A 17,823-nucleotide genomic window follows, 5' to 3' on the forward strand; every position below is an offset into this window, starting at 1 on the left:
CCTTGTCAAAAGAAACACTCACACAACATTTATCAAAAACCAAGTGTCTCTTATAATTTTGTGGCTTCAACAATTGATAAAAATTGACCAAGAGTATTAGCAATTCCTCATACCATCTCTTCATCATAGTATATAGGAGCCTAAGCCAAATTGAAACTCTATGAGTATTATACTCAAGGGATTGAAAAGAGAATAATAAAAAACTATTGGCTATGGTGGCCACTCAAATATTCACACACCATTTTTGGAGCCCAACTTCAAACAACATCAATATTCAGACAAGAGCCTAAGAATCTCCCAATGGCAGTAAACTTCATGCCAACAATAACTTTGTTGATAGCAACATCTTGAATCCTTAGGAGAGAGCCAAGATTGATCAAGACAATAGAATCTATATCTAAGCCTAGATTAGGAACCTGCAAACCCAAAGAGGAAACACCCACTAATTACACAACTAAAGAAAGCCCAACAAACACAACATTAGGATTAACAAAGCTCCCAATATTTGCCTTGACAACTAAATTAGAAGGGTCAACTTGTAGGGACACATTAGGAGCTTGTAGAAACATGTTGTAATGGTGGAAAAGTGACCCTACAAAGGGAAAAATTGTGTTCCTTTGAGAGCCAATTTCACAACATACATTCAAATATCTCTAGCTAGTGAAATTGGTGAAGATATCTTATTATGGATAAAAAAAATGTATATTCTAAATATAGAAATGGAAAGATTAAATGATAGTGAGTTTTTGGGCCAAATCTAAGAATCTCGGCCAAGGACGCTAGCACGACGTGCAGACGTCTATGTGGTGCATTGTAGTCCATACGGGCAAAAACCCAACTTTGTCTTTTGATTAACCTGCAAAACCTAGAAGTTAAGAAACGTAGCAACAAATATTAGATGATAAATACAAATAGAAATGACTAGAAATTAGATAAATAAAACATAAACAGACCCTCGTGCTTTCAAATGCTTCCAATAAACCTACACACAAGAAGAAAAGGAAAAATGTTTTAGGCTATTTGGAGACTTGCCTCAATCAAGTCCCTATTTTGGTGTTTCCACCTCCACGGTAGCTAGATAGATAGATAGATCAAAGATAAATAAATAAATAGATAAATGATCAAATGATCAAATAGATAAGGAATGTGATAAATCCCCAAGATGCTCAAATATAAGACAAGATAAATGAAAATATGTTCTAGTAACAACTCATCCTCCTCATACAACTTGCCATCCACATCATCCTAGAAACCAGTCTCCTCCTAGTCCTTGTCATCCAAAGCACTCTCAACTCATCATCCAATTATTTGAAAACTCTACTTCAACTCCCACTCATTTTTTTAAATCTCGGGCACTATTACCATGGCAATTAATTATCAAGGGAAAACTAACAAGAAAAATGTGAGTAACAAGCATAACAATGATCAATAATAATAAGAACCCAAGAACTGGGTTGGAAGAGTCATAAGAGTCATAATTAAGATCATCGATCTTTGGAGGTCCTCTTGCAAGCACGACAACATGATGTTTTGGATGTAGGGAATGGGAAGGTCATAGTAACCATACAGGTAGTCAAATCGAAGCATGGGAAGGAAGTTTCAAATGTGGCAAGGAAAGAGGAGCTTGAGACGCCACATAAACTTGAAGTTATGCTTGGCGTTTAGTCAAAGGAATTAGGTGAAGCTAGTGAGGAGGATGCATCTCGCTCTTTTTAAGGATTGGCATGACCAAAGGCTAAAAGGCCTAAAGTTAAATAAAGCGGGGCAAGAAGGGTCCTATAGGTAGGGCTGATTAAAGTAGGAAAAATACCTATTCTAGAAGTGGGTGAGGTGAAATAAAGGAAATGAAACACTATAAAGAAAAGGCTCTGATAGCTTAGAATCAATTCCCTATGGCCTGGCCTCCTTGAGCAAAATGAATGGGTTTCAAAGGTGTGGCAACCTTTTTAGATGCTACAGTGATGCTTTATACTTATGCAAAAGGGTTCTTTGTCCTAGTATGTCACTCGGCTGTAGGTCATTTGAAGATAATGGAGAATGGACCATGGAGTTGGAAAATCACTACACTAATGTTGACAAAAAAATTGGATCGCTTCGATATGGGTAAGAATGCCATATCTACCATTGCCTTTTTGGTTCTATTCTAATGTTGGGAATATTTTAGGGATATTTTAATTGGAAATGCAAAAACATCAACTCACCTTGACTACATGGATCTTGGCTGAAACGGAATTCTCCAAGGTCTGACACCAGAGATGGGTTTAAAAATGGAGAAGGCAATGTGAAACCAAACTCTGAACTATGAAAATCTGTCTTATAGATGCTATGAAACAAGTCCTGTAGCAAGCAGATTGTGAGAAGGTAAACAGTACCTTGGCTGTTCCATGTGCTGGAAAGATGCTATGAACCACAAAAGGATAAGTAGCTCTTTGGATAAGCTGGGGAGAGGTCTGGAGAAAACAGAAAAGGCAGTTTAAGTCGTCAAAGTGAATTTGACGATTAAAGGAAGTGGAAAGTGGAGAATTTATAGGGAGATAGGCAAGAAATGGAAGAGAAATTGGAATCCAAGAAAGGAGGTTGAAGGAGCAAGAAGAAGAGGCCTTCAATAAAAAAGGATAATTAAGTCATAGAGGATCAAGGACAAGGATCAGAGGAATTGAAGGGAGAAGGATATCAAGCCCTAAGTAAGGCTGTAATGAATAGACAAGAGATTTTGAATCTATTAGAATTGACTTATGATGTTTCAAAAGATTATCCAAAGATGCAAAATCTCCAAGGCTTCTATGAGGAGCATATCTCCTCAGAAATAGATAATTTGATCTCCAAAGCTTCTATGAGGAGCATATCTCCTCAGAAATAGATAATTTGATCTCCAAAGCTTCTATCAGGAGCATATCTCCTCAGGAATAGATAACTAGCAAATTTCACAAAGAAAATGGTTGATATTGAATTGGCCTCAAAAACTCAATATGGACTACATAAAACAAAGAGTAAAATCATGCTATATGCATCACTAAACATGGCATCAAGGTTGCATACTAAACAAAATAAAGCATAAAGAATTCTTATGCTATAATTAGAGTTTCAAAAAGTTTTGCTATTCTAATAAGTTGAATCTCGATAGGGTTGTTTTTAATATCAATGTACTCCAGTATAGACCCGCTAGCTTAGTGAGCTTTATTCTCTTGCCTTTTTTGTGCTTTTATTTTAAGGATGAGGGCAGCTCCCCCCATACCTCTCTATATCATCTACAAAAAACAATGACCAATGACAAGATACTAATATAAAAAAGGGGTAGCAGGGGATGTGAGCAAGAGGGGTACAGAAACAAAATAGAGCAGACAACAGGGACAAAGCATTAGAAAAAAATATTAAATTTAGGATGAGAGGAAGAATTCAATGGTCGGAAAAAACTAATGTGGGTTGACATGGACAAAAGAAAAAGAATAATGAGGCAAAAATGCCAAAATCAAACTAAAAGACAAGACAACAGTGGCTACTAACAAAACAACAAATGTCAAGGTTCCTGATCACCCAAGAATAACAACAAATTGTGTAATGAATAAACATGAAAACAGTTTTAGATTCTAGTTCTAAAAATATGATAACATATTTGAATGAAAATAAGTAGCTTTTGGCCATATATTAATTTATAACTGAATTTAATGTTTAATTTTTATTTATAGAAAGTTCAAAATACTGCATAAGAAAACAAAACAATATTAAACAACAAAATTAAAGATAGTTCGAAATTGTTCAGATCTAAGAACTGTTGAGAATTAAAAACTACGTGAAATGAGTATGAAACATCAACATAAATACAGAGTACAATTTTGAACAACACAAATTTGTTGATCTTGCTAATAAACAATGATTTGTCATTTGCTAATTATATTTGGAAAATCATAATATAGACCCAACTTCATCATTTATTTCTAGGCATGAAGTGATTAAGAGTTAAAACAAGGCACAGAATTTATTTTGGTGCATAACAAAAAGTCACTTCAAAATATAAAAAACAAGAAAATTGAGAATATTAAAAACCTAACCCCTTAAATGCAATTAAAATACAATATTTTACTCAACAATCAAAGTGCATTGAAATGGTCTTTACCGAGTCTAAAAAGCAACGTTTTGAAGGTAAAACACCCACTTATAAGAGTTATTGTAAAAAGTAAGCTTCCAAAGTGCACTCATATGTGATGATCTATCAACAAAAGACTTTTAAAAGATATTTTTTTGTGAAACCCTTGTACGAACAAGCTTGGAATTATATAAAATTTGCTGATTTGTACCATATGAAAAGGTTAAAGACCAAAAGCAATTTATAGGTCTCAGCATGGCCAGCAATCCATGCCTTGGCTCTCAAACCCACCTAAGAAATTCCCCAACCGACAAACTCACTTTTAACTTGGTAACTAAAATCAAAGAAAACTGAGCCCTACCAATCTGCTTACTATGAGTAATTTATATTTAAGTTTAGGCTAAAACTGTGAATACATAAGTTCTAAGGCAAGTTGACAGATGAAACATAGTGGACAAGGGTTAAGAACTTAAGAAAGAAACAGTACCTCTGAAGTACATCAGAATTTACTGAAGGGAAGAAATTGTGTCCCAGTCAAGTTTAAAGCTCATCAAGAAGTGAACTTTAAAACCTACTATGCTGAAAGGTTTGTTTAAATTTTTATTCTAGTGGCATTTTAAGTGCAAGACTCTTTACTGTAGGTAGGGTAGGCTCCAATTAGGGACATCATCAGAAACTCCAAGCTTGCATAACATGTGCACATCCAAATGTGTCCAATAAACCTTTTTTTAATGGCATGTACAAGCAATAACAAACCAAATGTAGTTAACAATCAGGGAATTTCATCAAGATTACAAAACTTGCAAATATCGACCACATAAAATTGTGTGAAGAGCAAAACCGCTTTAAAGGGTACACAAAATATATAACAATAAAATGATTGAACTCTGTCTCTTATTGATTCAATAAACAACAATAGTCAGACTTTCCAATTAATCAAAGCTTTCAGTATATAAACAGAACTTTGCATGTTGTCAAATGTCACATTCATGTGTCAAAACAAGCCCTCTGTGAACGACATTCTCATACACTCGAATATATCTAGGAGGTTTTTAAAAGGAGATGATTAGTTTATAACATCGTCCCTCTTAGATATCATTTAGTGATATGAGAAAGAATTTGATCTCAGTAATTATCAACCGATAAACAAATGAAAGTAGACTAATGGAATTCAGTTAATGCTTGGACACTCCACAATTGGAGGAATTAACCATTGTTCTTCAAAAGGATCTTCCCAAAATGGATTCAATATCGCTGTACTATGGAAGCATCTAAATAAGACCACAAAACTCAGTCCTCCAACTGAAAGCACAAATCACGAATGTCAAACCAGAAAGACGTTGCTTTTCTTCCAACTAAAAGAGCATCTCCCCAGTCGACTTCCAGAGGACAATCACTGCCCAGACACTAACTAAGATATGGCTGCAATGCCAAGGAGATGTACACTTCCAGTACATTGTCAGTGACCAAAACCATTGTGGATCTTACTCATCTACCATCAAGTCATTGACAGCAAGCAGTGGCTTAATATGTCTAGCGGATCTCTGCTTCCTTCACATTCTTCCAGGATATTGACTTCAAGTGAATCCAAGCATTAATCAACCATTCTTCCACCATCAGTACTCAAATCTGAAGCAACTATCAACCTCCAAGATGGCAACTTAATAAATCAAAGAACACACAATTGACACATTATGCTTATGTCCCACCCTGATTTAAGCCCCTTTCTGCTACATTGTAACGCAAGTGCTGTACACCATGTTCATTTTGGATGTCCTTTCCATTCCGACCGCCTTCAAAAGGTCCCCCAAAGACATCAAAATCATTGTACTGCATGTTTTGCTGACAAATTAAAGTTCCAGACGTTTCACCTGAATAGTTTCCCCTTGGCAACAGATGACCAGTTCTCATTCCAGACAAAACAAGTCCATCCATATTCAAGTTCTCAACAGAACCAAATTCAGATTCATCATCATCACTGTCTATCTTTTCCGGCTTAACCCTATTCTGAAGTGTTCTCCGTCTTAAAACAAACACATTGAAATAATAACAAACCAGCAATTCCATGCTTTTGGAGGGGAAACATGCTGATAGATGGTGCCAAAAATTCCTTTTTAGTGAAACAGGATTAAGTCTAACCAATGCTCTGAATTTCCTCTCCTCTTCTGGTGTCCATAACATGGAGGCGTCTTCCCCCATGTCATCGAATCTCCAAGAAAAGAAGGCAGACCCTAACTCTGACTTCAACTTGTCTCTTTCTTCTCGGATATGCAATCTAACACACTCTATGGAACCAGGGAAAAAACAAAGGCATCTACCAGGTCTACCTTTCCCAATCCTGTCCTTGTTTACCATCATTTGACCACCTTCTGGAGGCCAAACCTTTGTACCTAGCCATTTAAATGCATCCAAATTCAAGTCTACTTCAACAGAAATACTATCCCCACTTCCAGCACATTTCTTTGGGCCATTCCAAGAAGGAACAATAGCCTGGTTGTTTGGGCTGATTGGGATCCTCCTCCTTGATATACGCTCTAAATAAAGTAAACTGGAAACAGATGTGCTATTACCAACATTAGAGGACCTTGGAAAATACTGTATAGATTGGGAATCCATGCTAGTTGAAGCAGAAGAAACATATAGTGCTAAACGCCTATCAGTTGCCCTCAATCTGTCTAAAGGTTGATGATTGGCTGTATGTGACTCTTCATAAAGTGATGGATGAACCTTCTGCTTCTTCTGCATTTCAATGGAAATAAAGCTTTGAATTAACTGAGATAAAGAATAAACATTAGCAATGAGTACCAAAAGATGGAGAAAAAAATGTTCCTATAAAAGTAGAATGATTAAAAGCAATAGGGAAAGGAAATTGATTGCTATAATTAGTGGAATGCTTAACAAGTCTGTTAGCTTGGAAAATAATAGCAAAACCATATTCAAGTTAGCAAGGAGTTGAAAAGCGGAGAACAAATTGACTACGAGTAAGGCAAAAGGAAAAAAATCCAAAGTAAAAAGACATGCATAGAATTTGAACATGCATTTACAATGTGCATAGTTCCAATTGATAGTTAATTAATCGCAACTATTTACGAGGAAAAAATTATGTCCAAGCGATGCTTAAGTGACAATGGGGGACACTCAGAATTTGAACATGCATTTACAATATACACAATTCCAATAGACAATTAGTCAATTACAATTGTTAAAGAGAAAAAATTGTTTCCAAGAGATGCTTAAGTGATGGTGATGGGAGACACACTAATAAGAACATGACTCTGGTTCAAATCCTCTCACTGAAATAAGGTACCCTATCACCCTGTGAACTTATTGCAAAGATTATTGTGCAACCAAAATGGGGTAAATTCAAGTGTGATCCAAAGTTTAATATGATAAGTTTGAACGTGACAGGTCGGAATCATAATGTTGCTCAAAATGAGCCTGTCTAAAAGATATGTCAATATATTCTTTCAGTGATTGTACTGATGTGCATGATCACAAATTCTTGTGGCTATCTGCTTCTTGTTTTGACTTTTGGTTGAGAATATCAGTACCTATAAGTAAGGACTCCCCATTATGTTAAGTATGAATAGATTGAAGACACACTATTATGTACGCTTGCATGAAATAAAGGCTCCCTAGTATGTCAACTATGTATCTATTACATCAAGCTTAGTCTTTCAGCCATAAATCTAGCACCTAGGGCTATATTAAGGATTCGACTACCTCCAGAAAACCTCTTCAGATCAGATTTGCCATTCTAATGTGATAAGAACATGTTCGGAAGCGGAAAATTTTTATTAGATGTTCAAGTGCTCTAGAAGACGATGTCCTGGTAGATGTTGAAAACTAAGACATTTAACCATTTGTCAGTATTCATCATCAATTACCAGACAACCCACATTGTATATCAGTCAAAATGTTAAAAGACCCATTTTATTAATCATTTTAGACGTATACATCTCTTGCTGCTGTGTCTCTCCATGGTATAGATTAATTACATACAATTCTCATTTTTCTTAACTATTGTAAAAATAAAGAAACATGGTATCGAAAATCCTTGACAATGTAAATTTCTTAAATAATTTAAAACTAGTATAGATATCTTAAATACAAAGCTATTTTATTCACTTACAAGTTATTTTATTTCATGTTAGATTAATTCTGTTTGCTCTATTGTAGATCCATAAATTTTATTGTATCCATATCAAGTTAAATTTATTTGTATTTTCTTCTATATTTTAGTTTGATTAGTCATTTAAAGTTTATAGCTTCACACAATTTGTGCCCATCAAAATTTCAACTATAATTAACAAATAAAAATTTATCTCAGAAATTCTTTGTTCATTCACAAACTTTAATTTACCTTTAAATTTCAACTTTAAAAAATAATAGGCCTTTCCTTTCACACATATGTATGTGCACGTGGGTGGGCACATGTGTGTGTGCACGCGCATTTATTTTATATGCTGCTTATTTTGAAAATATTATGTTGATCATTTAAATAATACTTTGACATTTAAATGATTATCAAATTTAAGCTAAAAGGTAAAGAGTTTTTGTTAACATGCTCATGTCATTGCACTTCACCCTTGCTGCCATTGTAGAATGCCTCTCTGCATTAATGAACAGAAATGTATGTGTATATACTTTGACATTTAAATGATCGTCAAATTTAAGATAAAAGGTAAGAGTTTTTGTTATCCCACTTATGCAATTACACTTACCCTTGCTGTCATAGAAAGAATGGAATTCAAGATTGATTGAAACCCTTTAAAATTATAGATGCTTCTCTAAATACTAAACAAATATGTTATTCTGTTACCTGGCCATATAGCACTTCCCCAGAAAGACGATCCTCATTTTGAAGGCATAAAACTGCACGAGCCCTAATTGCTTGAATCCAGCATTCTTGAACCCACTCCTCACTGTGGCTAGAGAAATCCACACCTTGCCTTATAATGGAACCACAGGGATTTCTTGCAACCCTCTTAATCCATTTCAATAAGCCTAAAAATGAATCATACTTTCTCTTACCATTATATGTCCCCTGCAAGTCATCACTGGGTTCATTACTGTCCAATATGACAATAGGAGATTCTGGAAGTCCAGTACCATAAACAGAATCAGCATGTTGAGTTTGAGTATTTTGTACTGGATCTGACAACAAAAAGCGATGGCCGTTCCTCTTCTCTTGTTGGAGATTTAAACTTGCTCCATTGAATGTTGAATTGCTTAGTCTCTGCAGCCAAATGTCTACTTGCTTCAAGTACTTTACATAAACTAACTTTAGAGTTGGCCCACATTCTGGACCAAATCCTAAATCCCCTGCCACTAATACCCACATTTTATTTGCAGAAACCCAATCATACCCACCTTTCTTCTTAACATTGTTTGAAAGCTTATAAAGATCGACTGTCTTGCCATCTGAAATAATCGGCACCTTAGGCCTGCCTTGTGCCTGTGGAAGTTCCTTCCAGCATGCGACTAGGGCTTGATCAAACAACTCTCTTTGCTCATCCCTATGAGGCAAATTCACCCATGAGTCTGACTGAGGAGTAGATGGTGTAGGCATAACCGAAGGATCCGGAAAACTGGCCCTTAAGTCCTCATTCGTAGATGAATGCCATTCGGCCATTGAGAAAGGAGCAGACAAAACTGTTTGAATACCAGGGACCAAATCTGAACTTGGGCGAAGACAAGGTGGCATGCCTCTAACACCCAATGCCGAACTCCTTCAAAAGTTTTACTTGTATTTTGCACAACCAGCAGCCGAATAAAAAAGCATTCAAAACTTGAGTATTTCAGGAGTAAAACCTCTACCTGCCTGCAGTGTTTTAGGTGCAAATCATCAAATGCCCTAAAAGATCTTAAAACAGTCCTAAGTATTGATGTCTTTGAAATCAATGGCGTATACACACTCTATTTAGCCTAAGAAGCTACTGAGCGGATGCTCACACATATTCTAAGGGATCATACTAAGCTTTCTCAAATTCTAAGGTAATTGACAGTATCATTTAAATTTTAGCAAAAAAGACTATACCTGATTTCTTCACATAAAATTTGAATCTCTGGCAGAGTTCTGAATAAAACTCATTTGATTATGTTTTAAACTTTATCTTCAGGTAACCAGCAACTGAATAAAACAAATCCTAAACACTGAGCTTTCCATGACCAGCTCCTCTAGTTTCCTATAATTTTTCAGGCACAAACCATCCAGTGCCCTATAGGGATATGAGCACCAAAAAGCGTTCACCATCGCATAAAAGTTATGTTAACAAATGCATGTTATCATTGAGCCAAGTAAAAGAAAATTTCAAAATTCAAAGTCAAAAAACGAAATGCTGAAAACCATCTTACCTGACATTTAGAGGAATTCTCAGCTTCCTAGTAAATAAGCCTTATCTTCAAAAAAAAAGTAGCAGAATGAAAAACATACGCAACATAGAGCCGTTCAAGACAGATTCCTGCAATGATTGAAAAAATTAGCGAGCGCTGTATGAGTTTCCAAGTTCAAATCCATGAATCACCTATAGTTATCAAGTAAGCACCAGCAATTGGTGCCCTATATATTTACAAGCTCAAATCACCTAATGCCTTATAAATAATTAAGAACACAGTAAGCACCACCTAGTTGAGCTATCAAATAGCTTCTCCTAAAAATTGATGGCTACTTTTTAACAACAACAACAAAATGGCTGTATGGACCCAAATGACTACTGCACTAGTATTCAAACCAAATATCAAACATTGGACTGAACAAAAGAAAATTCGAAAGCAAAAAATTCAAATTCTCAATATACCTGACTTCTCTACACAAAATTTGCCTCATCTTTAAACAACCGCCAGCTAAATAAAAAGCATCCAAACCATAAAATCTTTCAGAAGTAAATCCTCCAGTTCTCTGAAAAATTTTAGTTATAAGTCATTGAGTTCCCCCATTGATTCCCAAAAGCAAACAATTCAATGCGCTATGAATTATAAAGTGTGCACTATAAACCAGCGAATTATGTTTAAAAACAGCCTTATACACCTCATAAATTTCACTACCACACCACGAAAGTATTTACAGCATCATTCTAAACATACTGCCCAAAAGAAAAATCAAATATCCAAAACCTGCGTACCTGATTACTCCACTTAACTTCAAAAGATCAGCAACTAAATAATAAGCACTAAAACATAGAGCCTTTAAGTTCAACTCCTCCAGTTCTCTGCAATGTTTCAACTTCAAATAATCAAATACCCTGTAAATCTAAGTTATTAAGCTAAAAATCAACTGGGTATGTAATAACTCAGTTATAAGGACCTCCGAGAGAGACGAACTGACTCCAGCTACTCGAAAAGCTCTAATTACTAAGCTCATACTGCAACTTAACTTCACAGACGATCCTAAAGCAACCCAAAAACACTAAGGATTTTACAGTACCAGACAAACTAACCCGAATCAATTACAGTATCAAAATCCAACCCATTATTTTAAAAAATAAAAATAAATTAAAAATTAACAAAAAACCATAAAAAATGCATTAAAAAAAGCCAAATACCCAGAATCCGCATACCTGATTTCTCCTCAGACAATTCAATTATGATACAGAATTCTCGGGACCCTTCTGATTTTTCACGCCTTTTCGCCCTTGCCCACAAAATTTATTGCTTTTTTTTTTCAGTGTTCAAAAGAAGCTTCAGATTTAAAAACAATAAATCGGATCCGTTGAAAAAGTCTTAAACAGTGGAAATATGAAATTTGAGCTGTGCAGACAGTGGAGGGATTGAGATTTCAATCCGACAAAAAATAAAAATAAAAACTGAAGAAGATTTGTATTCTGGAAGAAATAGAATTGAAAGCGGGAAATGCAAAAATTTCGGTTTGATCGGGACCGTTTTGATGGGAGCCCGCTAAGAATGTCAGCAGATTTCGGGCTCGGCTTAGAGTCTTGTTTAGGCCCTATCTATTATTATAAAAAAAAAACCTTGATCATCCTTGTAAATGAAAAAAAAAAGAAAAGAAAAGATAAAACAGAGGCGTCTAAACAAGAAAATCCAAGGGTCTGCTGAAGTGGTTTAGAATGATTATGTAATAGATGGTAATGGAAAATGATCTCTTGGCAATGAAAGGTCAATCGAAGGGTTTTGATCCCAAATTGTTGATGAGGTGTGGTGCAAAGTGAGACCTAGATTCAACTTTTATTATAGAATATGATGGGTTTGTCCAAGGAGGATAAAATAGGGTTTTTTTTTTGTTTTTTTTTTTTTTGGGTAATTGGGATTATTTAGAAAGGCAACATAGTTTCTATTTTGGTTGAAAAAGATGTGTAGAGTGGTTTATTGGTATTAGGGTTTGAAAAGTTGTGTAGGATGGTTCTAGGGTTTGGATGAGATTAGGGTTTTGAAGATGTGTGTAGAATGATTTCAATATTGGGGTTAGGGTTTGAAGAGATGTATGTAGGATGGTTTTGGAGTTTGGGTGAGATAAGGGTTTGTAAATGTATATAGATTGGTTTTAGGGTTTGGGCGGGGTTAGGGTTTGAAAAGATGTGTAAAATGTCATTATGGTTTGGTTGGGATTAGATATGAAGATATTAGTAGATATTATGAAGGTTTAAAAGATGTGTGGGGAATGATATAGTGATTTATTGCATGATGTGGTGAATTATGTGTAGATATTTTTAAGAATTGGAGAATGAATGAGACATTAGAACATTATGTGGGGATGAGAAAGTTGTGTTGACTGTGTAGAATGATACTAAGGCTGAACAAGGTATATTTAATTATATTGTTAAAAATTGTGAGATAAATATCTTCTTTTTCTTTTTTTCTTTTTTCCTTTTTCCTTTTTGGTAGGGGTAGCTCATATTATGCTTGAAGTGTAGTTTACACTACTTTCCTTACTTTTACCAATAAATAATCTAGCTAATTTGTCATCACAAGTTGTGGATGATAACTATTCTTATTTCTTTTATTAAATATGATATATTGACCTACTAACTTATAAGTTTGTGTCTCAAAGTCAAGTATATAAAATAGCATTAAAGTTTGGGTAGTTGTGTTGGAAATGGCATATGCATTTAGTTAATATTGATATCAAGAATTGGCTAGCAATAAATTTAAGGCTTGATTAGAAATTACATTAATATTTCATTAGAAACTCTATCAACGTTAGGGAAGGTTGTGTTTAAATATCATCCCACATCATATTTTTGTACACAAAGAAAATACATTACATAAATAAAGAGATACAATTAGTAAGCATGAATTTAACATAGATTAATTGGAGCTAGGACTTATAATTGAATTGAAACAAATGTGATAATTAAATGAGTGGTTAGAGGTACTTAGCTCTAAAATCAATGATTAGAAAACTATATTGAATCTTGTATATGGTGAAAATGGAAACAACAATATTGAAAGACTAAATGAATTCAACTACAAAACCCTAGCCTAACAACAACAAAGATCCACCATAACATATGAAGATTACCTAAGACAATGCAAATCAAATGAAATCACAAAGATTATACCATCACATGTCCAATAGGGTTTGAATCTCCATTGATCTTGCTTGATATATTTGCTCTCAGATTTTATGTGCACAAGAGCTCAACAAAGAACGGAAATGTGGTTGCAAGTAGGCTTGATTGCATATGCAAGTTCGAAAGCGTAGTCGGGGTTGAATGCATAGTGAGGGTTTGGAAATGAAGGAAGCATCTCCTTATATAGAAGATACTATAAGAAATGGAGGGATAAGATTGAGAGGTGTAAAAGAGGTCGGCTATGATTAGAGGGTAGGTAAAAGAAATAATAAAATAATGAAAGGGTAGGTAGTGTAGGAATTAAGAGATGAGTGACATGTGTCATGGGTAGAAAAGGCTTAGACAAGGCTAATGAATTAATTAAAAAATAAAGATTTATTTAATTAATAGAGGAATATGGATCAATTAAATAAATAAGATATTTATTTAATTTAGGAAAAGAATAATTTAAATAAATAAATGTATTTATTTAAATGAGAAATAAGGCTAGAAGAGGATAAATGAATTAATTAAATAAATAAAGATGTATTTAATTATTAGAAGAATTAATTAAGATAGACATTTTGCCCCTCTTTGAGACAATGCAGCTTGTCACGTTGTTTCAAAGAAGATAAGATAAACTGATACAAAGTTGCCCCAAGATGGGAATGATATGCCCCCTCGAGAGATTGGATGAAAATGTCTGGAAAGATCACAGACAATCTCTCGATAAGAAAGAAAGGCTAGAATGGATTGACCAGATAGGATAGAGTGACAGAGTCACGGGATAATGAAGACAGACTCGGGAAACGAGGGCTAGGGTAGTCTATAAAATAGACCACGAGGGGAATACATCCTCATTGTCATCCACACATCCAAGAGATCAGAGTGCAGAGAATAGAGCAGTAGCAGTCAGCAACGATGGCATTGGTGCATAGATTCGATCGCGTTCGCTAATTTCAGAGGCCAGAAGAGGCAGGAGAGCCGGTAAGTACCACAAAACCTCTTTGTACTTTATCACAATAAATGTTGTCATTAATGCATCTTAGGTAGCGCAATAAATGCATTTTAGAATATGTCAAACAAGGTCAAAAAATGCTTAGGCACGTCTGTGTTTGTGCCAGGCGCATCTGTGCAATATGTAAGTGCGTTTATGTAATGAAAGCACGTTTATGTCTTCTAGGCCAAATCGATAGTTATGTGATGAACATACGTTGTTGATTGGATAAGCTGCTGAGAGGATACACTCAAGCAGATCCTCTAGGGAAGACTAGGATAGATCGAGGCACTTTGTGATGAACAGTGAGTACCAAGACATAGTACTTTGTGATAAATAGGGAGTACTAATATGAGCAGCACTTTGTGATGAACAATGAGTGCAAAAACACATAGTACTTTGTGATGAACAGTGAGTACCACTAGGATAATTAGCAACACTTTGTGATGAACAATGAGTGTCACTAGGATAGAAGCAACACTTTGTGATGAACAGTGAGTGTCACTATGATAGAGTAGCATAAGTACTTAGGATAATAAGCAGCATTTTGTGACGAACAGTGAATGCCACTATGACTGACATGATTGATTTCCTTGACTGCAGGAGTATCTACTTATGTTGGAGTCACGAGAGAGATTCTCGTCAACTCGGAGTTTGCGAACAGAGCTGACATTTGAGGACAGAGAAGCCATTAAGGTTATGGGTCTGTGATTCATTCTATATGTGCCTAAGTTTCGGGCGAATATGGGGTTGCTGACTGTGCTAGCTGAGAGATGGCACTCAGAGACTTGTAGTTTTCATTTGCCAATGGGTGAGATGATAGTCACCTTGGAGGATGTATACAAGATTTTGAGGATACCGATCGATGGGGAGCTGATACCCTATGATTGAGATGGAGATAGGGAGGCCCTAAGATGAGTGTTTCAGGATCCCGGACTAGAGATGAGAGCTGGACATGTGGCATGGGATACCATGACAGCGACAGAACTGGCACTACCAGCAGTGCTAGGAGGAGTGATCAGTGGGTTCCTGTGTCCAGACAGGGCGACACGAGGGTTGGCTGTGGGCTGGGGGAGCACCTTGGAGACACTGGTTACACAACACACCAGATATGCCTAGGGACCATGTGTGCTGGCACACTTGTACTATGAGCTGCATCAGTTTGTGTATCATGGATCCGTAGGATTGGGCTGCGAAGTTACATTGTTGCAGGTGTGGGCATATGAGCATCTGTCGGTTACCCGACCGATACATTTCAGGGGCAGGGTTCATGGACATAGCTTTGTGCATCTATATGATATGGTTACCTCACAGCCACGGATTGGCAGGCTGGAGCATTGGCATCGAGTCCTAGATGAGATCGACACTGTGATATGGAGGTCGTACCATGAGTGCGAGTAGTGGGAGGAAGACGCAGTAGATCTACCTTATACCTTCCGGAGCAGATATCTGATTGGACGGACACCCTATGTATTGGAGAGACAACTAGTTGACAGGGTATGCAGGCAGTTTGGCTGTATTCAGCAGATGTCACGGGGTTCCGGGATGTATGCTCGGACAATCAGGGATCAGGCACACTTTGGGCCATTGTTGTCATATGATCAGGTCGTGATGCAGCTAGTAGAGATGGTGCTGATGCCATGGGATATGTGGCCAGAGATTGAGGATGTAGGCATGGATACAGAGTACACGGCGTATTGGGCTGAGCATCCCTTTCCATGATTGACAGACCCAGGGGAGCCTCTAGATGGAGATGGTGGTGGGGATGGGGATGGGGATGATGATGGAGATGGTGGGGGGAGAGGCCGACGAAGGAGATGGGGTGATATTGGAGAGAGGAGGGTGGCTCCACGGAGAGAGGGTGGGGAGGAGAGACAGGCTCGGGTAATGAGGGGTCGTAGTGGATTGCCACTACAGGTGCCAGCAGCACAGGTTCCTAGACAGGTGCAGGGACAGGGGCAAAGGCAGGTACAAGAAGAGGTACAGGTACTAGTACAAGGGGAGCCACAAGCAGAGCCACAGGAAGAGGCACAGGGGGTCGAGGAGGAGGAGGATGAGCTGCTTGAGCTGAGGGAGATCTACCAGGGATAGGCAGATGAGATCCAGGACCTGGAGAGGGAGACAGCTAGGCTCAAGAGGCGACTAAGGGAGATAGAGCATGAGCGGGATCAGGCTATCCAGCACTATACTAAGGCTGCGCCAACACTGAGGGCTAGGAGGCAGGCGGCAGAGGACACAGGGGCTGGATATGCCTATGTTCTGCTGGCAGGGGAGGAGATAGGTTACTGGTGAGACCTATACTACGGGGTAGTGCCACCAGAGCAGCGGGCGAGGAGCTTCTACAGACCATCACAGACAACGACGGCTACGGGAGGGAGCCAGAGGAGACAGGTATCCAGCGGTAGGGTTATGGGTCCTCCACCACCACCAGATAGAGGGAACAAGAGAGATGATCCTGGAGCGGGTCCTTCTAGGGCTTAGACTCCTTCAAGGCCAGGCAGCTCCGAGGGAGGGAGTTCATCATAGCCATAGAGGGCTCCCTATGTATCAGATTTGTACTATTTTGTATGATGATGTAGACACCTTCGGGTGATTTTGTAGCCATATGTATTTTGACATCATTGTATCATGACACTTTTGATTATATATATATGAGATGATTCATCTTTACAGCAGCTATATGCATGTGTACCTATGTGATGAGATGTTTTATGATGTATGTTTCTATGTGATGATTATGATATGGATGCAAATATGTATATGATGAAATGCAATATTTTTGTTCTTTTATGTTTTTATATGTTATGCCAATGCAAATATGAATGTATGAAATGCAGATGAATATGATAACGCAAATGATTATTTACATGATGAAAATGTAAAATGTGCTAATATGTGTTGTGTGCAGGATGTGATGCAATTGTAATTGTGATATCTATATGTATGTATGAAATGCTTAATATGTGATAATGTAGGTGTAACTACATGAGATGCGAATATTTTTGGCATGTCATTATACTCAGTCATGTGATAGCAGGCTACACGGACTCAAGAAGGACGATGGAAGTCAATCAAGAAAGGGGGATGAAAGATAGAAGATATGAAAGTGAAAGAGCTTCTTGTGCATTATCATCATTGAGCTTTATTATGGCAAGTAGGTTACGACAATCAAGGCATATGTTCGACCCAGAAAGTCATTGTACCCATTTGCATGGAGATAAGACAATTGCAAA

General features: G+C 37.0%; 1 protein-coding gene across 3 annotated transcripts; it reads right to left on the reverse strand.

Moving 5' to 3' along the window:
- Window positions 1-4,961: 4,961 nt before the first annotated feature.
- LOC131048146 (AT-rich interactive domain-containing protein 2) lies at window positions 4,962-12,310 on the reverse strand. Of its 3 annotated transcripts, none has more exons than XM_057982021.2 (7): window positions 11,644-12,310; window positions 11,209-11,295; window positions 10,885-10,930; window positions 10,442-10,548; window positions 10,125-10,305; window positions 8,907-9,908; window positions 4,962-6,823 (listed from the first exon to the last, which is right to left on the reverse strand). In XM_057982021.2, exons 6-7 carry the CDS (start codon window positions 9,789-9,791, stop codon window positions 5,783-5,785), a joined length of 1,926 nt encoding a protein of 641 aa, XP_057838004.2. In that variant the 5' UTR covers window positions 9,792-9,908; window positions 10,125-10,305; window positions 10,442-10,548; window positions 10,885-10,930; window positions 11,209-11,295; window positions 11,644-12,310; the 3' UTR covers window positions 4,962-5,782. The 3 variants fall into 3 exon arrangements, with proteins under 3 accessions (XP_057838004.2, XP_057838002.2, XP_057838003.2); XM_057982019.2 differs by having other exon boundaries at window positions 10,885-10,985; XM_057982020.2 differs by lacking the exon at window positions 10,885-10,930.
- Window positions 12,311-17,823: the final 5,513 nt, after the last annotated feature.

This window comes from Cryptomeria japonica, chromosome 8 (genome assembly GCF_030272615.1).
Source record: "Cryptomeria japonica chromosome 8, Sugi_1.0, whole genome shotgun sequence".
In the NCBI taxonomy this organism is placed as follows: domain Eukaryota; kingdom Viridiplantae; phylum Streptophyta; class Pinopsida; order Cupressales; family Cupressaceae; genus Cryptomeria; species Cryptomeria japonica.